This window comes from Anneissia japonica, unplaced genomic scaffold (genome assembly GCF_011630105.1).
Source record: "Anneissia japonica isolate Jap-2015-1 unplaced genomic scaffold, ASM1163010v1 scaffold21_len1647178_cov195, whole genome shotgun sequence".
NCBI classification, from domain to species: Eukaryota; Metazoa; Echinodermata; class Crinoidea; order Comatulida; family Comatulidae; genus Anneissia; species Anneissia japonica.
Window position 1 is genome coordinate 25,168 of NW_022750455.1, and position 22,743 is coordinate 47,910.

At 33.3% G+C, this 22,743-nt stretch overlaps 1 protein-coding gene across 3 annotated transcripts in view; it reads right to left on the reverse strand.

The window, feature by feature from the left end:
- The window catches only part of LOC117121360 (cilia- and flagella-associated protein 46-like), a 35,807-nt gene extending 13,118 nt beyond the window's left edge, over positions 1-22,689 (reverse strand). The window contains exons 1-22 of one of the 3 annotated variants that reach the window (XM_033266530.1): positions 22,544-22,689; positions 21,272-21,405; positions 20,063-20,194; positions 19,550-19,614; positions 19,067-19,355; positions 18,256-18,350; positions 17,744-17,920; positions 15,920-16,021; positions 13,338-13,400; positions 11,938-12,037; positions 11,357-11,455; positions 10,388-10,578; positions 8,850-8,946; positions 8,235-8,366; positions 7,545-7,665; positions 5,337-5,469; positions 4,345-4,500; positions 3,505-3,652; positions 2,609-2,742; positions 1,332-1,544; positions 303-531; positions 22-171 (exon numbers count right to left, since the gene is read on the reverse strand). In XM_033266530.1, coding sequence (XP_033122421.1) covers positions 22-171; positions 303-531; positions 1,332-1,544; positions 2,609-2,742; positions 3,505-3,652; positions 4,345-4,500; positions 5,337-5,469; positions 7,545-7,665; positions 8,235-8,366; positions 8,850-8,946; positions 10,388-10,578; positions 11,357-11,455; positions 11,938-12,037; positions 13,338-13,400; positions 15,920-16,021; positions 17,744-17,920; positions 18,256-18,350; positions 19,067-19,355; positions 19,550-19,614; positions 20,063-20,194; positions 21,272-21,405; positions 22,544-22,592 — 3,009 coding nt within the window. In that variant the 5' untranslated portion in view covers positions 22,593-22,689. The remainder of the gene's footprint in view (positions 1-21; positions 172-302; positions 532-1,331; positions 1,545-2,608; positions 2,743-3,504; positions 3,653-4,344; positions 4,501-5,336; positions 5,470-7,544; positions 7,666-8,234; positions 8,367-8,849; positions 8,947-10,387; positions 10,579-11,356; positions 11,456-11,937; positions 12,038-13,337; positions 13,401-15,919; positions 16,022-17,743; positions 17,921-18,255; positions 18,351-19,066; positions 19,356-19,549; positions 19,615-20,062; positions 20,195-21,271; positions 21,406-22,543) is intronic. The other 2 variants (XM_033266531.1, XM_033266532.1) reach the window with 2 other exon arrangements.
- Positions 22,690-22,743: the final 54 nt, after the last annotated feature.

Below are 22,743 nucleotides of genomic sequence, written 5' to 3' on the forward strand. Positions count from 1 at the left end.
TGATGATAAATGTTTACCAACCTCATCTTCTGTTCCAAGTCCTTTGTTGATTTGTTGAAGCAAAAGCTGTTTTGTTTGCACCCATGTGTTAATAAGATGATGTCGCACACTGATGGGAACAACGTCCAAGGGCTTGTTACCATTGGTCACCTCTAGTGCATAGTCACACACCTTAACAAGAGAAACACCAATCCAAATTTTAACAACTGGTCCATAGTGTATTTCATCCTATAGCTCACAACTCTCCCATTGTTGAATGAGAATGATATAAAATAATAAAAGTAAAAGGAGCTATTTACTACCTCAAGGGCCTTCTTGAGGTCATCTTGAGCCTCAGCATCCACCAGCAAAATCTTACTCTTTGCACTAGCATGGCTTGCCACACTTTTAGCCTTTGGTGTTTTCTCATCTTTCTCTTTACCAGCCTTCTGCGGTGTTTCAATGGGTCGGTCTTTAGGCTGCACCGGGATCCATTGCTTCATTAGGCCAATTGCAAGAGCATTGCATAGGTTCACAAGAAGGCATGTTTCTCTGTACAAAAGTAAGCCTTAAAGACATGAGGTTGCTTGCAAAGAAGAGTTTGATCTAAAAGCTGATAATCATGTACTATTCTTAATGACATTAAAATACAAATGTGGGAACTTGTTGGTGCTCTAATTTTATTCCTATCTTCTGGGTTCAAACCCTAGAATGCCACAATTTATCTGTCTAACCCACTATCATATTTTTTTGTCTGTTAGACCCAACAATGATTGATTTTGACTAGCAAATTTGTAGTATGCCCATATATAGTCATAATGTGCCTATATATGGTCATGATGTGATGTCATCATGACCATATATAGCCATGTCACATGTTTTTTGGCAAATGAAATATGATAGTCAGGACAGGGCTTTAGATATATCTGGTCAAGCAAAGTATGTTTGCTCATGTATGTAGGAAGTTTGACAATACTCTACTTCATCAGACAAAAAGTCTTATGGAACAATGTCTATTGACTATTGAGTCTAATGGCAGTGGTGGCTCCAGAACTTTGCCAACAGGGGTGTCTACCATGTTCGAAAGGCAGGTCAGAAACAAAAGGCCGATTAGAGCCTCGGCTACTGGTGCCACGACTGACTAACAGATTCATTAGTATATAATGAGCAAATTAAGACTTTGTTTACAGAACATCATGATTTTATTTTAATCTATATGTTTGGTGTTTGATGAGGCCTATTTCATACTGTCTATACATTATATATAAACAACCTGGGTTGCAGAGTACCATTGTTTTAGGTTTCAAAACAATAAAATGGCATACATCGATTCATCTTTTTAATTATCTTACCTAGCATGTCCTACTTGCTTCATTGCTTTCAGTAACTTATTGAACGGTTCAATAAGTTCTCTATGTCTTCCATCCATCAGCAGATGATTGTTGTAGTTCCACAGATAGGCTGCTGCATTGCAGACGATCCAGGATTCACCGAGGGCACAACCGAGCTCAGCTGCACGCAAAAAGCACTGGGTGGCCGACTGAGATAACGAGGCAATCCATTCACTGTTAAAAAGACATTAATAACATGTAATAAGAGGCAGCACTCTGAGACTTACTTTGAAGAAGTAATTTATTTAACACAAGCTTTTGCTGGCTGTCAATGCCTACTTCATAGGGTATTTGTATCTTTAGTTAAATGTTCACTAAAGATACACCATCCAGCTGTGATGAGCTAAAAAAAAAAATATTATGAATTGCTTAAGTTGTATCTTAAATAATTGTACATTATATTATTATTTTTATTATTATACTATACAGTATTATTATTATTATTATTATTATTATTATTATTATATTATTTGCTGTAATTGAAGTTATAGGAAAAAAGAATGTCTTCATCATTATAGTAATAACATTATTCCTGTATCCTTTTCCATAAACCTTTTATTGGCTGGTAATCAATTCATGCCTACTTTTAGTAAAATGACTGTAAATCAATATAAACTGAATTGTTTTTCTATCATTGAAAGTATTTGTTCTATCTAAATGAGCAATTATGTGGTTTAATTGAATCTTTTAAAGTTTTCAATTTCACTTTCGATTAAATTTTTATTTATTTTATATTTGATTGGCAGCTGAATTGGTAGCTGAATTACATCAAATTTATAATTAAAAATTCTAACACTAAAAAGACCAAACAATAAGAAACAATACAATTCAATATACACTAAATACACTTTTGTTTACAATTATCAGGTACGAAGGTACAATATTAATATTGAAATATAATAAAACGAAGTATGAATGAAGACACAAGTAAAAAGAGGAACAATCAAATTGGGGGAAATGAAGAAAAATGTAGGAGAGGACAAAAAATACCAAAAAACACAACAAAAACACATTAACTTTAAAAAATATTGCACAACAGACCAGGCAAATTGACAAAATTAGTTATTTAACAAATTGATAATTATGGAACATTACATAGGCGAATGGTGTATCTAGACACACTACAACTATATCTGCTTTATATTATTATTGTATTCCTAGACCAGAAAATTAAAGGGAAGCTTTAATTCAGGTTATAAAAAAGAAATTTAATGATCATTTTAGCCAAGACCTCATACCTGTATGTTATCCAATCCTCATCCTCCTCTGGCTTCTTAGATACATAACCTTTTGGATGCTTGCGCTTATCTTCTGGTGGGATCGGTTTCGTATTCAGTTTTACTCCCTCAGAACGAAGGAGATGAATCAATGCCTATGAGTTAAAACAAAGAATTAATGTTTAATAAAAACTTTTTGCATGTAAAAAGTATAGAAAGATATTAAGGGCGGGAGCAGGCTATTTTATCTCCCTTACTAGATCCTTCTTGCAGAAGCATTTACCTACATGTCAAAACTAATATGTTTTTTCCATTCTCTTCTAACAATTTTTAAAACAAGGTTTGTTAAACAAGGTATTGCATATTCACGCAATCATTTTTTATTCTGGGAGAAATAAAACCAGAGACACATACTGTAAATGCTCAAATAAGCACCGCTCTCGAATAACCGCTGCTCTTGAATAAGCACTGCACCAAACCAATTTTTTATTCGATAAGCGCTGCTCTCGAAAAAGCGCCGCAGCGCTTAATCGACAGTATATATTACCCTGTGTGTAATGAAACACTTTGAGAAACAAGAAGTAACACAATGAAGATACAAGCATTTCTTTAAAAATGCCTATTTACGATGATGTGGCCTACTGAAGTACGGGAATACATGAGATAGATAACATACGAAAGAGCATGGAAAGCGCCAAGCCAATATATTTCTTCATAAGCGCCGCTCTTGAAAACTGCCGCTCTCGAATAACCGCCGCTTTGAAAAAATTATACAAGCGCCACGGCGCTTATTCGAGCATTTATGATAATTCTCATCTTTTAGCATATGTGCAGTGATTCCAAGTTTTATTCAAATGTGCTATATTATATTACTAAATAATTATCATTAATATGAAAATCTCAGCTCATAGACAAACCTCAGCATTTAAGAAGTAGATCTCAGCTAGCATTCTTATCAGATCCTTGTCACTATGCGGAGTGTTTAGCCCTGTACTAGGTTGTTCTGCCGTTCCGGTTCTTTTACGTTGTCCGGTTGGCGTCTCATTTACAGATTCCCTTCCAACACTTCATAAACAAAATATTATTTATTATTATTTATTTATTTTAGTTTTACTCTTAGATAGAGATGACAGGCTATAAAGGAAAATAAACTCCTATTCCCAATGGAATTCACCTACCATAAATATAATTAATATCATTATCAACACAAAAGTTCCAAACTGGCAAAACTGTGGCTCATAAAATTTCAAAACTGAACACATATATGTGGCAAAGACAAGCCAAACCAGCCACTCGTCGGAAAAATCAATTTTTAGTTATTAATACAGGGTTTAACAGTAAAATGAGAGCTATAAAATGGTAAAAGAATCATTTAAATCCGACACTTCGTTATGACTTTACACATTTGAGAAATCAGCCTTTAAAGTTTACGATTTCAGGCATTTCTTAGGCAGAAACCATCACCAAATCGTTAAAAATTGTTGTTTTAACATTGAAAATGAGGAAAATAACAGCATAGCATTATATAGATATAGATAGATAAAGGTTAGTTTAGTGCAATAAAATAGATTTCCAAAATTTTGACATTCCAGCATGTTTTGGCTATTATCTCTAAAACAGGTTTTGCGACAAGTGACTGGTTTGGCTTGTCTTTGCCACATATATATATATGAAAACGCATCTAAACTAAAATAAGACCATTTTAAACATTTTACATAATTTCAGCACTACATTCATGTACCCCACTGCATTCTAACCTTTCACTGTGTGTCTCTAAATGTGATACAGTTTGAGGGCGTGCCATATGCCATCGATCATCATCATAAAGAAGGCAATAACGAGCAGCGATTCGACAAACGTCCCACACTTCTTGTTTACGTGCCGTCTTGGCAATGTCAGCCCACAGTCTTGCTCTGGAAAATACATATATTGTCATTTGTGAGGTCTCAACACAAAATGAGATGCATCATTGGTGAAATCATATTGAGATATTCACCAAAATAGGTTAAAGGCAACATTTTTACAAAATTGTTTTTGAATAACTTGATACTTATATTTTATGATTGTGTACTTTTTAAGTGAATTTTCTTACTAAAACAGTTCTCTTTGCATATTCTGTAATTCTAGTCCTATTATTTGTACAGGTTAGTTTATCTTTGAGGCCGATTTTCTCAAAACGTGGTTCTCATACACCTAAATTTGAAATGCTCACATCTCTGGATCTATTTAAGACCAAATTAAAGCTTATAATGTGATCAACCAAAATGTAATATAAAATCATTTTTGATTTTCTAAACGATGAGACTTATTTTGTAGTGAGACCTCACATTTACGTTCTATTCATTTATTTAATTACATTATAGAGTCTTCTATGGTAATAAAAAGAAAGTAAAGAATAGGGGTGAAACTTTATGTGGGTTGGTACATTGTGGCACAATAATAAAGCTCCATGCTTCTTTTAAGTCTGAAGTTGATCATCTGTTTGTGCCATGGGTGATTAAAATAATGACAACAACCGAATTCTTTTTCATCTGGTATGCTTACTGTTGAACTGTTTGGTCAATAATAAACCAAGTACAATTTGACAACATAGACGAAAGCTCACAGTAAGTTTACATCAAATTGTGCTTGGTTTATTATCGATTAAACAGTTCTACAATGACAACATAGAATTTAGTTTTTTCCATTTTTTATCACAATGTAAGCATAAAAAAAGTTTGTTAATAATTTGAATATTAATATGCAGTACCTCTCTCTGTCATTTTCGTTGCCGAGTCTCTTCAGGTGACCTTCAAGCTTGCGTACACACTTGTTGAAATTCTTGGCCTTGGATCCAAACTCGCTTAAAATTCCTTGATACCCACGCCCTGTTCCTGCCGCAGCTGAAAAGTGAATTTTAACAATATATTTCCACAGCCAAATTTTTCTCTACATAATAATAACTACAAACTGTTGAGTGCATACCTCCACTTAATGCTTGAATACAGAACAATACAGTACCTATAGGGCATAGTAAAGACAGAAATTCCATTATGCTTGACAGGTAAAATTTCAAATTTTTTTTAAATTTTTGACCTTGACCTTTTCTTTTGGCATATTCACCCCAAAGTTTAATCACCTATTCCTTACAGTGGTAGATTCGAGGGGGGCCCTAAATTTTTCAAAATTTTTAAATGAAGAAAAAAGGAAATTATATTCAATCTTAAGAGTGAGAGTACCATCTCAAGGTGCTATAATTATGGTTGGTGGTTGGAGCTGAAGTGGTCTAGACCTTTTATCTGTAATGGTAAGGGTTGGAGTGCATAATATGTGGTCTCTATGAGCTATACAGAAAACGAAAAAAGCAAAATCTATTCTAGTAGGTCAACTAAGCTAACCATGCTAAAATAAATAACCGAAACAACACTATCACACTGTTCACCTGCAATTTGAGACCACCGACTAGCAGTTACGACTCACAGGTGATCGAATAGTGTTGGCATCTGGCCTATAGCCTTTCCTAACAACAGAAGTAAAATTAATAGAAAACAAATACAAATTAAAAAGAAAGGAAAAGGTGTGATTTAAGGCTCTGCTTGAAAACAGAGAGCGAGGAATACTCCCGAATGTAGATGGGAAGTTCATTCCAGAGCTTTCAAGTGGCACCCTGGAGTAAAAGGTGTATGCTGGCTTATGGTAGACCGAAGTCTTTTGCAACAGGTTGTCGGGCAAAGATGGAAAAGGGCTCTTGTATGTGTGAACAAGAATTTGGAATGCAATGCGCTGTTTAACTGGTAGCTAATGGAGAGTGATGTGCTGTCCTTTAGGTATTTTATTTATTTATTCTTTCTTTATACTGAATATACACTTTCAATACATAGTACTGGTTTCCAAAGTGGTTCAGTTCTTAACTACAAAATTTTAAAAGCAGATATATACATATGGTAACCAAAAAAGATGGATAACTTAACTACAAATTAAAACAGATTTAAAAGGAACATTGAAAGAAACTTAGGAAAAATTAAAAATTGTTTGACAAGATAGGCTGCTGTGTTTAGCTGAAGCTGTATCTAATAGATTACTTTTCCTGGTAAAATATAAATGACCCCATTGCAATAATCAATTCTACATGTTACATGTCCCTCTCTGTTCCCCTCTATTTCAAATTCCTGTATTCGCCATGGTTAAAGATCAATATATGGAAGCAAAACAGACATAACCATTACAGAACAGAATGCGAAAAGATTAAATAAAGGTATATTGGGAGAGGATAACAAGGATAAGAGGTCTGCAAGTGTAAAGTACACAGTTATTAATTTAATTGAATTCTATGTCTAATCATGTTGGACTATATAAACTGCTGAGTATGACAATTATTCATAAACTATTAAATAGTTCCTAGAAAACATTCATTCAGTGTGGTGCATCTATAAAAGCTGCTTTACATCATAACCAATAATAAAATTGGAATTCCTTTTCATATTAATAAAGAATTTCTTTACTATATTCAATGTTGATTTGTGTTGGATTGTAGTCTGTAGACAATGAAAAATTTAATTTATCATATAAATTGAAATAATTCTTAGAAAACTTTCCTTCAACAACCTGAATTTATTGCCTTTGTTATAAAAACATACTGACAGAATGACTACACACACCTGAGTTGAAAATACAAATTGGATAATTTAAATTAGGTTGCCATTAAATCATTTTTTCATGAACCAAAAACATTTCAAATCTATTACAACAATGTTATTGCAGCAATATATTGCTTTTTAAAGAACAGCTATAAAAATTAATGCTAATGAAGTACTAGAACAGATATATGAGCAATATGTATTTCTCAGAAACTCTAAACGTAAATATCACACTAGAGACACAAAATTTCTTTACATTAAGGTAAGACTTTTAAAATTTTTTCTACCCAGCTTTTTTTTTAAAGATCTGAGGAGGAGGCAGGAAAAAAAATCATCATTACCTTTAGTGTCACTTTCACTATCCAGTACATGTAAAAAGGCGTCCGGTGATAGCGCCTGGCCTGCTCTCACTAGCAGCGAACGCTTCATTCGGATGCTGCCAGATTCAGCACTAGTACGGGCCTAAGTATAAATGGGAAAAAAAATGTGTATTATTGAATATGTAGCCAATGGATAAAAAGAAAGGAGGGCATGACATCCGGAAATTGATTAATTGATGTTATCCATAAAATATATAAATTGTATTGTGGCATATCTAAAGCCCTGTGCAGACCATCAAATTTGATTTGACAAAAAACTTGTGACAAGACTAAATATGGTCATGATGACATCACATCATGACCATATATAGGCACATCATAACTATATAATATGGTTGTACAACAATTTTTTGTCACAGAAAATTTCATATTGTAGACAGAGCTTCAGAGTACTGATATGGCAAAACTGATGAGAGGGCACCATAGTTAAAAAAAAAAAAAAACTTGCAACATGCCAAATATGGTTATGATGAAATCACATCATGACCAGAGGGCGCAATAGTAAAGTTAGCTAGGCAAGCTTGGAAGATTGTGGTGTTTTATTAACTACTTTGGTGCTCAGCAAATTGGAGAGAATGGTAAAGTTTTCGTGAGGAAATAATCTCCCAGGCCTCATCCTTAGATACACCTATATGCTTTAATAATTTTTACCTGCTCAATGATCATTGCTGCCTGGTCTTCCATTCTTTCAGGTTGCTGGTATAATTCAGCTCGAAGGCTTAGCCTTTGTAGGGCATGCTGTAGCCGCTCATTGTAATGGCCACCATCATCTAATGCAAGAGCCTGCCAAAATATATTTCATAATGAACAATAATAATTTAATGTACTTTATTTACATTAAATTAAAAAATTAATGTATTGACTGAAATGCATTTTTGGTATTTGTTTAACAATAACTTAACCATGCTACTTAATAATTAAATAGAGCATTTTGTTAGCCTGAAGGAAAAAGTTTTAGAAATCTTGCATACATTAATTTCAACAATCACTTATTTTCTTAAAATTAAAATTGAAAAATCAATGTTGGAATAGATGAATGCTGTTTGTGAACACTAAATTATCCACAATACTTATCAATGTGACCATTTTCTAAACCTAAAGAAAAAATTAATACCGTCAAGAGAAAAAAAAACTATAAAAAAAAAAGGGGGAAAAAAACCAATATAGATTTACCAAGAAAAACATGCATAAACTAGTTGAAACAAATTTGGCTAGAATTTGTTATATCACCATGATGATACAAAGTATACAATTGGCTTACGGTACCTTCTTCAGATGCGACATAGCAATTTCAACTTGTTCTACATCTTCTTCACACCGTGCTAATTCTGTGTGAATTTGGCATCGTAAGAGTATCAACAAACTGAAAAACACAAAATACAAATGGTTTTATAGGGCTTATATATTACACTATTATTCTTATTAAATACTTTACACTAGCTAGCCATGTATATACTTTCTAAAAAAACACATTTCAATTTTTTATCAATAAATTCCCAGGGAGTGTTGGTCTTGACATAGTCACTACTCAGGCTATCTTCGCCAGACTTAGGCTATGTTCTGACACGGCACCTAACGGTAAGCAGGATTCGGATCCTGCTAACCGTTAGCTGCCGTGCGTCCATGCAAGAAAATCCCGATCCGGATACCAATAATATGATGATCGAATCACTGGCCAATAAGAAACTGGAAATTGTAAACGTGTACTTGTGCTTGGTTGATGACAGAAACACCCTCAAATTGCTAACCGACAGCACTTGCCAACCGTTAGCGTATCCAGATACCGCTAACGGTTAGTCCTAACTGATCGGGTGTTCTCACGCAGGTGGTAACGGTTAGCGCTAACGGTTAGCTCCGGATCTGGATACTAGGGCTCTCGTGAGAACCAGGCTTATGATTAGATGACTTGTTCAAAGTCACAAATTCCTACTTGACGTATTTCCTAGTGGTATAGAAATGACTAGGAATCCCTCTGACATATAAAATATAAACACAGCTCACAATGTTGTAAAACAACTCTCAAATAAACTTTTATTTTGTATAAACTCCAACAAGAATCCAGTATCAAAATAACACAATAACATTCACATAAACATGTGTTTCAAAAAGAGCTCCAGTAAGATAAAACTATCAGCTTATATACCCTAGCTGCACTACTCCAGAGCATTCCAGATCATTCTATATTGCCTATGTTCCTCATTGGTCACCTTACGTCATAATTAACCAATTAGACTTATTTGCCTCTATAGTACCCAAGATTCCAGAAGCTTCCATATATTACTCTTGGATTCTACATGATGTCATGTGTTCCTAAAATTACCAATGTGGTTTACACTGTTTCTTTGATCAATTAAATGTTATTCTAGAATGTTCTATGTATTAAATATGTTAAAGTAAGGAAAGGAATGGTAATTTATTACACAAGAAACCAAGTTATCCATAATGATTTCAATAATCAATGAGAAATTTTCCAAAGAGAGTGAATGGTCCATGATGATTCAAATTCAATGGTTGCAGACACAGTATTTTGTTATTTTCTATTGCTCAATACTTAAACCCGTATTAGGGCATAATGATATCATATCATACTATATAGCCAAATCATGGATATTCGTGACATAATACTTAATAATGTGGCCAGACACTTCCAAGTTCTCTGTGACAAAATGTCTATGATTTACCTACTATACACAAGATAATGATGTCATTTATCACATCCATATATGGGAAAATCACTAGTATTTGTCCTATAAAGTCAATTTACCCTACGGCCCGCTAATGTGCTATCTCAAATCAGAGCGTACCTGTCAATATTCTCTAATGCTTCGGCAATAACTGTTAGCGGTTTCCTGACATGGTGTCTGAGATTTGGTTGTAGCAGAGGTAAGCAGACGTTCCACATTGTTGAACAACCAACTTGTAAGACATTTGGATCGCCAAGCCTGATAGCAGTTTGAAGAGCCTCATTCAGCCTATGAATACACTGCAAGCGAACCTAAAAAATAATTGAACAAAAATTACAATAGCTTGTTTCCAAGAAGAATATTATTTATTTAGGATTAAACAGTTTAGGATCAGAGTTCAATGTGAAACTAAAATTACTGCATCCAGTAAAAGAGCATGATATTGATGTTTGGTTATTGTACATTAAACTATTAGAAAAACAATTACTATCAATATAATAATGATTGCATGAACAGTCACAAACACAAAGGGGAAGAATGTGCACCCTCTAGATCTTGAGATGGCGTCGCCATTATTACCGCGTACACATAATGTATCTTGGCGGCAGTATATAAAAGAATTGTTTATATACAAAGAATAGCTTTATATATTAAACTGTATTCATAAGTATTTTGCATACAACACATTGGTATACCGAAAGGTCCACTGATTAATCTCAGATAAGAAAGTATAATAATACTCCAAGCATTGAAATACACGCCATCGTGTTGGGATTCAATATTTTGACATTAATTATGTCATCATCATTATTTATTAAATCATTTCACTCACAGTCTATTAGAGGATAGGATAACATTTGTCAATCAAAAGATAATCTCTGATGTTTTTCTCAAGAAAAAATATATCATTAATTATGTCACCATCATTAATTATGTCATCATTCCCGATGATGACATAATTAATGTCGAAATATTAAATCCCAACACGATGGCGTGTATTTCAATGCTTGGAGTATGTATTATACTTTCTTACACATTGGTATATCTAACTAAAACTATAGCGTCAAGTTGGCAATCATCTTCACTCACCTCAACAGAGCTCTTGCTGTAAATTTCTTGTTTGTCGCCTAGGTTACGAACTATGAGCTCCGCTTCAAGGAACTCCAGCTCAAGTAAAAGACCAGTCTCCTAAAAAAGAAAATAAAACTTATAATCAATTGGCAATGTAATAACTATGTCAAGATTAAAAATAGCATAATAAAATATGAATAACATTACTATAATATGAAAAATTTGGTAATTATTTATTTATTGCTTACTGACATACAGCAATTTAATTAAATTTACCGATATATATTTTTTCTTGGGACAAACATCAGATATTATCTTTTGATTGACAAATGTTATCCTCTCCTCTAATAGACTGTGAGTGAAATAATTTAATAAATAAAATTTAATTTTCTTGTTATTCAAAATAATATAAGAACTTTAAATAGGACAAAAATGTGCACAAGACATAAATGGAACTCTCGTAATTAATGGATATTGAATACTGTTTGTCAAAAAAATAACTGAAGGACAAAATTGTTATAATTATGAATTTTTCTTTTGGTTAATCCAGAATAAATTATCATATATGAATTTAATTAAAGTTTAATTAATGAGCTAACCTTGATTGGGCATGTTTTGATGGCCTGGATAGCCTGGCTGGCTAAATCAGCCTGATCCTGTTCCAAACAGAGTCTACATAATTCAATTAATAATAGAGGCCTGGAATGAAGCATATCAAAGTCACAATAATGATAAAAATGATAAAAATAATTATAACGTTAAATACCAAAAATAATAATGCCACTGTCTTGGCTTTCTAGCCACGCCCACCCTTAGGCGAGACTTTTTTGCATACCTTGTTTAGTGAACCCGCTGCTCTCACCAATAATGGTGATTTTGAATAAAAATAAAATTAATTGTTTAGTTTTTCACCAATCAGCAGCAAGCCTCTCTACCCAAACATATAATCATTTCCCTGTTTGCAATTTTCTGCAGATATTATTCTCCTGAAGACGACTGAAGCAACTCAATCAAAACGTCGAGACATTCTCAACCAACAACAGTTCTTCTCATCTATGCGGTGTACCGCAAGTATTAATATGTAATGATGATGATAATTATGATTATAATTATGAGGATGATGTAATTTTCATCAAAATAATACATAATACATAAAATTATAAATATAATGTGATCTTTCATTATTTATTATCATGCAACTTTAAAAAAGGGAATTTTCTAAACATCGAGCAATATAGATGAGGTGGGCAGTACCTTATCAATTATAAATTTAGTGTAACTTCATGACACACTAAAACATTGTACACAATATCTATTGGTAGACACATGCAAAAACAATAAAGATTACAGTAGTACTAAAACAATAAGTGATTGAATAACATCTTATTTGATATCAATCGCACTTTTCCTCAGGTAATATGGGAAATCCAAGGAGGGGGCATGGTTTAGTTTTTCAATGCAGATTTTTACTCTATTTTGAGTGTTTTGCTTTGAACACTCGAGGAATGATAAACGCATATTGTTATATGATTGTTTTTATTTGATCTGAGTTGATTCTGTGATATTCTGGTTAAAAGCTGAAAAGTTGATTGGTGGGAATATTGAAGAAAGAAGGTAATCTCAGAGTGGCTTCTGACACAAAAGAAAACTTTTCTGACTTAATTGGAGGGCAAGGGATTCATTCTGTATGGTACAAGCTATCAGTAGCATATCTAGCAGGGGGGGGGGGGGGGGGATCNNTATCTAGCATCCTAGATACTCCACTGCTTCTATATAGATCATCTAGAGATTAAAATTTATATCCTAGGACGGTCAAACATTCAAGTAAATGTAGTTTAAGGCTGAGTAGGTCAGATCTGGAATATGGTGTTTAGTTTAACAGAGGAATTGAATGATAACTTGAGGGTCTTTGGTTCAAATTCTTATATGAACATTTTCTAAGACCTTTTTACAACCTGAACAGGGGTTTTTTTTAAATTTCATTTGAGGGCAGACTCACTTCTCTTTCTTGGTAAGCGGAACTGTACTTGGTGTGTTTTTCCACTTAGAGACAGCAGATTTCCTAACAAAATAAGCAGCATGCAGAAAAAAGCAAGCAGAATATAATAAATAACAAAAGATGCAAGAAAAAACAAAGCAAAAAAAATGTATAATGAAAATGATCACAATGGCTCCAATTTCTACATACTAGCTCTCTTAATACTATTACTATAGATTACAGTCTATGTATAACATCTGAGAAAAACATAAAATAATCCATATTTGACATGTATATTTTATATACATTTTTGGCCTTCAATTAAATGTAAATTGAGAAATAAAATTTGCTAACCAATTAACAGATATTAATACCATTCCTATATTCTTATATGTATTGACCTTTGACATTAGTTGGTAATAAATTTTAAGGATTTTTAGTAAGTAGTAAATATTTATAGGGCATTTATTTTGATCTGTCTGTCATTGGATGTTAATAAATGACTTGCTCCTTTTAATCGAGTTATTAATATTTTAATTTATCTTTAATTAATAGTGATAAAAAAAATAATAGAATGGAGCCATCATCACAATTATCATATATTTGCAATGAACCATATATAAGGTATGTTTGAAAAATAAAAACGATTTGAAAAAAAAAGTCACTTTTTTAACAAATTAATAAAGTATATGTCTTTCGTAATTGGTCTGTGAAGACTGAAGCTGGCCAATGTATCAATCTTGTACAAAATTTGTTTATGTAGTGTAGTTGACAAAGATTGTGATAATAAAAAAGATTTTTAAAATGATGAATTATGATACTGACGATGATGAATATGTTCATTTACATATTTGACCAATTAAGTAAACTTGAATAGCATGTAATGATGTAAATTAATTCCTCCCATATAAATTATATTTCATAAAAAATAATAAACAAATAAGAATTGACTATACTTTTGGATTTACTGTGGTGAAATATGAGAAGCTATAAGGTCAGTAGAAAATTATGTGCAAAGAAAACATATTTTATGATTGAAATAGTAATGAAGTGAAGGAAAGAAATTTATGTTAGACAATTTGCAGTTATTCTTAATGACAAATGCTAAGGCCTGAATACCAAATATCAACCAGGGAAAAGTTTTATAAGCTTAATAAATAGTGGATCAAATAATAAAGATGCAACACAATGTTCTATGTTATGAATCTTCACAATGTTATACATATATAAAGGTAATTTCTACTTTTAACAATAAAAAAAATGTTTTTGTATTTTTTGGGAAGTCACACATCATTTTAGATACATCAGATTTTTTCACATGCGACACCAGATATTATTTTTCAGTATTTAGTAAATTATTATCCTAATTACTGCCACCTGAATACAATTTTTAAAATATGAAATAAATACATATTTCATACATGAACAAGTATGTATAATTATGTTTTAAATGACTGTTTCAAATAGAGGTATATTTTTTTGTTTTGGTGAACAGTAAGTTACATTTGTCATTAGAACCAGAGGAAGCAGGGGCACCATATTAGAATCATCTGGAAAACATTAGTGCAATGAATAAGGAAGAAAATCAACAAAGCCCAGAGCACTCACAACTCTGATACTGTTGGCAAAGGATCTTCAGATGAACTCTCATCAGTTAATGGTGGAGAACCATTGCCTGCCATACTGCTGCAGTGTGTAAGTATGCAAAAAACACTCAATTTGCAAAAAACGTTAATTTTAAGCCACAAACAAAATTCAACAATAATTAATGATTAGTGTCAATTAATTCAATAGTGAAAATCAATAAATAAATAAATATACTGAAGTATGTTAGTCTTATGAAATGAAATACAAACAAATTTAAAGTAAATTTATATATTTAATAATTAGCAGTTTTGTTATTGGATGAAAGCTACAATGGAGGATTTTAAAAAGACGTCTCCAAGTACTTGTTTCTACCCTACAAAAAGGCATTTATTGAGACTTTTCCTATGTAAATTTACAGCCTTTCTATAGTATGGTACCAATATGGGGATGTGGAGGGGTAGGGGTGGAGCGCTTCTTACACATTTTTGGAGGAATGCACCCCCATGCTACTGCAGCAAAAATACACCAGCCAAATATGCTGTTCCTTTAAACAATCACATTACATTGTTTGTAATAAATTACATTTTGAATGTTACAGGTCAAATCCATTTATAGTACTCAATTTTTCTTATCATCAAGAGGGGTCACAGGTCACTTGTCCTTTTACTAATACATCGTAAATTTTTACAGCCTCAAAGTGGCTACCTTTTATTGCTGTTAGTGTTTGAAAAAAAAAATAATAAAAAAAATTAAACAAGTAATGTTGTCTACATTTATATTAATACAATATCACTTAAGGCTATGGTTTGGATTAAACTTGTTAATCAATGTAAATTTTATTGAGAAAAAAAAAGAACCATCAGAACACACTTAATGTAAATTTTACTTGAAACAAAAATTACATTTCTTGAAAGGTCACACATGCATGTGTTAAACGTGACTGAGTGCTATTACGGTGTCGCAAAAACAATCCATCGTATATATTTGATGGTTATCACAACATCTAAGAAACTTACACGTCGCTGGATGTTGTGCTTCCTCTTACTAGACTTGTTACCAGTGAGGCAAAACTACCTTTACTGCCTTGATTACCTATTGTTGTTGGGGGCTTACTTTTACTATGCGCAAGCAACATTTAAAAAGAGTTTGGTTTTTTAAAAAAAATGAAATTGCTTTAACAGATTTTTATGAATAAAGAGGAGACATTTGGGGCATGTGGAGCTGTAAAGAAGATATTTAATGTGAAATTTATTGTAATACAGACAATTTTAGCCTTGTGCTACTTTTTTGTATTTCTGTATTTATATACCATATACCATAATAAAAATTTTTTTAAATAAATAAATAATATGTATGAAAAAAGATTTCTGAATAGTCAGATTGTCTAAAATAGGAAGAATAGGTACTAGATGCCAGATCCATAATATTTATATCTTGGTTGAGGTACAGAATTTTATGGTATTTTCAAAATTATTGAGGGAGCTCTGCTGGACCCGCTTGTATCCACTTCTGAATATTAGGGATAATGTCAATAGATATTAATAGCAATTTTTGTCATCTCTTGCTTTTAATTTATATTCCATTGTGCTTCTACAATAGTAGTTTTAAACACAATGGTTTAGCTACAAGACAGGTTGCTTAACACTCTGCCCGCCAAACACGGAGATCTCCGTGTTTGGTAACACAACGCTTGACCACCAAACACGGCGATCTCTGTGTTTCAGGTTTTTTTTACAGAATCCAATAGATGGGGTAACTACATGTACTAACAATTTGAACACTATATTCACTCTGAACCGTAAGTATTTCACTATTTGTTTGTTTACATTAGCATAGAGCGGTATTTATTTACTTTCACAAAATCGCGATTATTCTCAGTTTCATTGTTTGAAATTGCGTAAATCGCCAAAAGTGAGTCATTTTACTGTTACGGGTCACAGATTGTGATTAGAATAGAGTGTTTTGTACCATTGTAAAGCTAAAATGTTTGGAATTCTTGTAGTATTCACTACATGTCGATCTGATCACATTCGCACTCTCAACGAGCTTCAGGAAAGTGTTAAAAGTTGCTAAAAAATCTTGCGTTGACTGATACTATTTTTATCAAACGCCTGGTGGTCAGAGTGTTAATGTTACTAAGCAGAAAAACATTAGAAAAATGTAATTGGACTTGGCAATTTAAGCGAGACAATGCAGCAAGTTTAATAAGTATAAATGTTGCTATGCTTTCAATGTCTTTTTACAAGCGAAATTCCACTGTCATATATTCTCTCCCTCAAAAACGTTTAAAGTGAGTAGACATGTGTTACAGTGAATTTGACTAATATAATCTCCTTACTTTCATGTCAATTTATCGGGATAACAGCAGATAATTCACCAATGACATAATAAAAATAAAGTTTGTTGCTATGTAAGTTTCATCATATATACATATATGTATTGAATATAAAACAAAATGTTTTATATTAACATATACATTTGTATAATTTTATATGAAGATATATATATTTGTATATTTATAAATACATTTTTTTATAATTATTCTTTATATATAATTCTGTAAAACATTAAATATTATATACAGACTTTTTTTAATTGTAAGTCATAATAATGCTACTAAATCAAAAATCAAAAAGGTGTTGGGGGGGGGGGTAGTTTAGGGGGAGGAAAGACTATCTGTCAAGTGTTCCATTAACAAATACATGTAGACATATTATCAATTTAACTAATTCAATATGGGTTCATCATTCCATTTAAAATATAACCTAATTATCTAATTCTAAAAAAAATGGATGAAGATCAGAAAATTAATGTGTACTTTTTAGCACAATTTACTTTACCTTTCTTCTATTGTTGGAGTTTGCGGAATTGCGGCCTGAGGCGTTTTGCGTCCAAATGTTGACATAACGCTAGATGCCCTGGAGTTAGCAGTAATGTCATCATCTTCTTGAAGGAACTGATTGAGTAGACGTTCTAAACTACTTTTTATATCCGGCACATCATTCTGTTCAAGTGATCTAAAATAATGAATAATGATACACACAATAATTATAATTCTAAACATATAACATTCTAAATCTGCCTGTTACATGACAAAATACACTGGCATAGATGTTGTATGTATTGCCCCCAAAATCTATACATCAAACCATGTTATGTTTATGTGCTAAAATTGAACAATGTACAAAAGATGAAACAATCAGAATTTTATCCCAGCAATGCTTTTCCATTGAATAGAATCCTTGCCAGTTTTGATGTTATTGACAACTAAATAGAGAAAAATGGTTGCCATTGGTTTCAAAAATTATTATGAGGTTAATAAAAAGAGCGCCCTCACTAATCAACTACTTACAGTCTCATTCTGGCTAGTTTATAGTACCCTGTAAGGTCTCCGTTTGATTTGATTTCCTTGGCCAGTTTGTTGCTTTCAACCAAGTTATGTTGGACCTGTAAAATAAACATATATTTTGAACAATTTCAGATGTTGTGTTTTAATCCTTCAACGGATTGAGACAATTTCTAAGCTGAACTAAATTGTGTTACTATTACCTGTGGGCTCCTTCAAGGATTAGTATCTTATGTGGGTTTCACTAGACAGTCAGACAGATAGCACAAAATAACACAAAACAACTGCTAATAAAATATGCATAACATATCAAATTCTACATCAACATTATATTTGTTAATTTAACCAACAATTGGTATATTCTGGCTTATTAGAAGATGGAAGTTTTTCATGAATTACAAATCAAATTTTATGCCACGTTGGCTGATGAGAGGCGAGATGAAGTGTTGCATACAGGTGCTAACGCAGCATAATGGATTTATCTTATATTTCAGTTGCATTTGCATCCAACAGCGATTAACTCAGACAATTACAGGACTGACAATGCTATATAAACCAAGTGTCTTTATGAGGCTTAGGGAATGGAGTTGTTTTTAGTCGTGAGAAAAGTCCTACTCTCACAGGAATTGAACCCAGGACCATGGATTTAGAAGGCAAGTACCTTAACCACTAAGCTATACAACTCCATTCTTAAATAGTCGACTGATGCAGTGTGAGTTGGGGTTTACAGATTAGAGTTACTAGTCATGAAAGAAGTCTTAGACCTAACAATTTCTAGGCCTATCACTCTTTTGTAATTATCTATATCTGCCAATACCTGTAACTGCAGGACTTGCTTGTATAGCTTAGGCACATTGGCCTTTGTGAACTCCGCTGCAGCTTTGCTGACTTCGGCAGCCTCTTTACTTCTGCCAGCATCAACATGACACTCAATGAGAGCTAACATTAGCTGAGCTCTCCACTCATAGTCCTTGTCATCAATATCATCCAGAGCCTTCACTACACTGTGCAGACTGATCGATAGATGCTGCCGATAGTTGGGCTTCAGGAATGGTCGACAGAACTGCCAATACAGGACTGATGCATTGAATACAAGAAAATTATACCTAGAAGTAGAAGAGAATATATGTAAACTATGCATATTAGAGTCTGAAAAATCTAATATTTGTCATCTGAAGAAAATCAATAATTATTAAACACAGAAGTGTATAATATGTTTAACCTAATAGTATGAGACATTGAAGTTGTTTAACGGCTTGTAAAATATGTAAATTCCAAATATCGTTTGTAGTCTCACTACCTTGCATTCTCCTTAGCAAACTGGATGGCTTTCAAAATATAAACTACAGCCTTATCCAACTGACTCTGGAAGAAACAAAAATGAATAAGAGGAACGTAACAAGACTACAGAACCATAAATATCATGAGTGAGTTTGTTGTGGATGAAAAAAAATCATTAGGGGAAAATCCTTTGAGAAGCATGTCAGAGAATCTATTGAAAGTGGAGAGGTAGGCAGGAAATGGGCAAGATAAGAAATATGAAGAGAAGAAATTGGAAGGGGACAGGTCGAAAGGAAGTGTAAAAAGATGGACAAGCAAGAAATGAAAGGCTGGTAAAAGGGGAGGGCAATGCGAAAAACAGGTTAACTTTATTTTGTTTTTTCAGATTTGAAAAAATCTTTGGTATCACCGATCATAAAGAATAGTTATGTTAATACTTAATCTTTAAAAAAAAATAGTTTTAAAGATATGTAATATCTCTTGAATTAATAATACTATTGTATAGTATTATCACCAATTGTTTTTTACTCACGATCTCTTCCGCTGATTTCGGGGCAAGCAGCTGTGCGTGGCAGAGATAAGCCCTACAAAGGAACTGATTGGAAGGTGGTGTACGGTGCAGGTACATGCTGAGACAAGCCTTTGTCATGTCAGTCAACCCATACTGGAAAAAAAGAACTTCAATTACTGCCAATAATACTAAAAATTTTGGTCAATACATGGAGGAATAAAATTCTCCAATTTAATCTAATCTTCGACTTATAAAAGGTGTATTGTAAAACGTCTTGACGCGCCCATTTGAGGGAGTGCTCGGTATTTTACTTACTTACTTACGTATGTGATCCTTCTTTTCTACATTGTAGAGCTGGAGCAAAAAACCTGTCAAGCATTAAACAGCATACTTAGGTGTTCGTCGAGTTTTTCTTTTGATTGTGTAATGGCTTCGGCTTACCCAACTTCTATGCTTAAAATACGAGATATCTTAAGCCAGAGGTCACAGTAGTACCACCTGGCTGGAGCAGCAAATAACATCTTTTTTTGTGAGAGATGTATTTGGCCCTCTGCAACCATGACCAATATATGACTATATATAAAGTTTCTCATTGGTGATGTTCCAACAATTTCTCCTATCCGTGCAGTAGAATATACAAGTTTGTAGCATTCCTCTTCCGATAGTTCTCTTACACTGTCAAACCCTCTCCTGACATCTGCCTCAGCAGTTTGTACCAACACGCTTTCAACTTCTTAATCTCACTTTCATTCGGAAACCAGGCTTGGGTACCGTAAAGGAGTCTGGACCGAACACAAGCCTCTAAGATTTTATTTCTAGTTTTTGTATAGACTTCATTATCTTTCACGACCTTTTTCAATTCATGGAACTTTCCTGTAGCACTTGAAGTTCTATGGCCAGTGAAGCACCCATCTTCCCAGTTTTGTGACTGTTTGCCCCATTTTATATTATATGATACAATTATTCAATTTAATATTAATTGATTGAGAAAAGTGAACATCTGACAAGAGGGTCCATGAGGGATAGTGAAGCAAAAGTTTGAGAAGTTAATATTTCAATTTGGGGCGGCATTTATCATTTTATGATCAAATTGGTTGAGATCTTGGAGGTAACCTCACTTGCATCTAGAGACTAGTTAACCTCCTTGACATGTATGTGTGATATTAATGACATGAATATGCTGTCAATCAATAAAAACATTCTTTTATTCTCATAATCCCAGTTCTTTACCTGTAAAGCTATTTCTGCACACTGAACATAGAGATCTTGACCGCAAGGCTCCGGACCATCACTTGAAGGCCGTCTATCAGATGCTGCTTTCAGTTGCTCGAATGCTTGATGTAGAAAGGAATCTTCTCCCTCAACTACATGAAAAAAATATTGTGACACAATAATATCTTTATATTTTTCTAATTAATTTTTAGATTTATTTTATGCATTTGGAAGAGGACTGATTTCCAATAGAGTAATACAGTAAAAAATGATGATACAAATGTTGAGTGATAAAGTCGACTTCATTAAAGTGAAGACACTGCTGCAGCTTTTTGGTAGCAGTGGTGGCACCAAACTCTCCCTATAAACCCTACCATGGCCAAGTCTCTAGTCGGCCCCTTGGTTTGTGTGGTAGTAACATGCATTCCATTGAAAGTATGACTGGTGGTGTTCACTTCGAAACAAAGCTAACTTGGCTACATATAAAACAGAACCAACCTGAGTCTGGCAACCCACTTAAAAAAAATTCAACTGAACCAGTTCCAACTCGAATCAAAACCAAATTGGTCCAAACAAATAACTCGGACTTAAATCCAACTCGAAAGCAAAACCAGCTTGTACCAAATCCAATTTTCAAAAGTCTTGCGCCTGCACCTTGCCATACTGTAAAGTTTTTTAATTGCGCAGTGGATATCCAAAAAATTAGCTCAAATTTGCGCGGAAAATTGCTAGGAAAATAGGTGCACAGAATCGTAATTGCTGCATAATTGCACTGGTTACATATTAAGCTTTGGTCAAAGGAAAGCTTAATTTTTGGTAAAAGCTGCGTGGAAATCGGCCCTGATTTTACGAAATGTGCAGACAGATTTCTGGGCCAAATTTTTGCGCGAAGGATACATTCACTACACAGACCTTTACTATACAGTCTGGTATGTGTTTTTTTGTAGCTTGGGTGCTCATATTTTCATTATTACAATAATTAATATTAATATTAATTATAAAATTAATTACTTTTCCTATTATTATAATATTATAAAAGGTGAATGAAGTCAATTTGTCTTCTGAAAATAGCTAGGGCGGCCTACGTAGTAGTACAGGTGCTAGGTCACCTCACCGGTCTAGCCTAGGCCTAGGTCTTCAAATCTCAGTGTGTCACTACTGGCTGTACTGTATTTCTGAGCCTGTGAGCCTAAGCAGCAGGCTCCGGCCTTGGTCCTACGCCTAATAAATGCGTTTACATTTAATTCAAGGATAATTTCAGATATATTATCATTATTAGTGAAAGCATACCACCATATATCTGCGATGCACTTAATAGTTGCCTAATGTTGCTATCCATTTTGACAAATACTTATTGTAGGTTTGTGCATTTCAAAAATACGCCTGGTTGTTTTGTTGTATCGCTCTCCAAGAGCAACACAAACCTCTATCCACCAATCAACCATTAGCCGCCTCTCTCTCTCTCTAAAAAAAACAGACGGTCATCACAC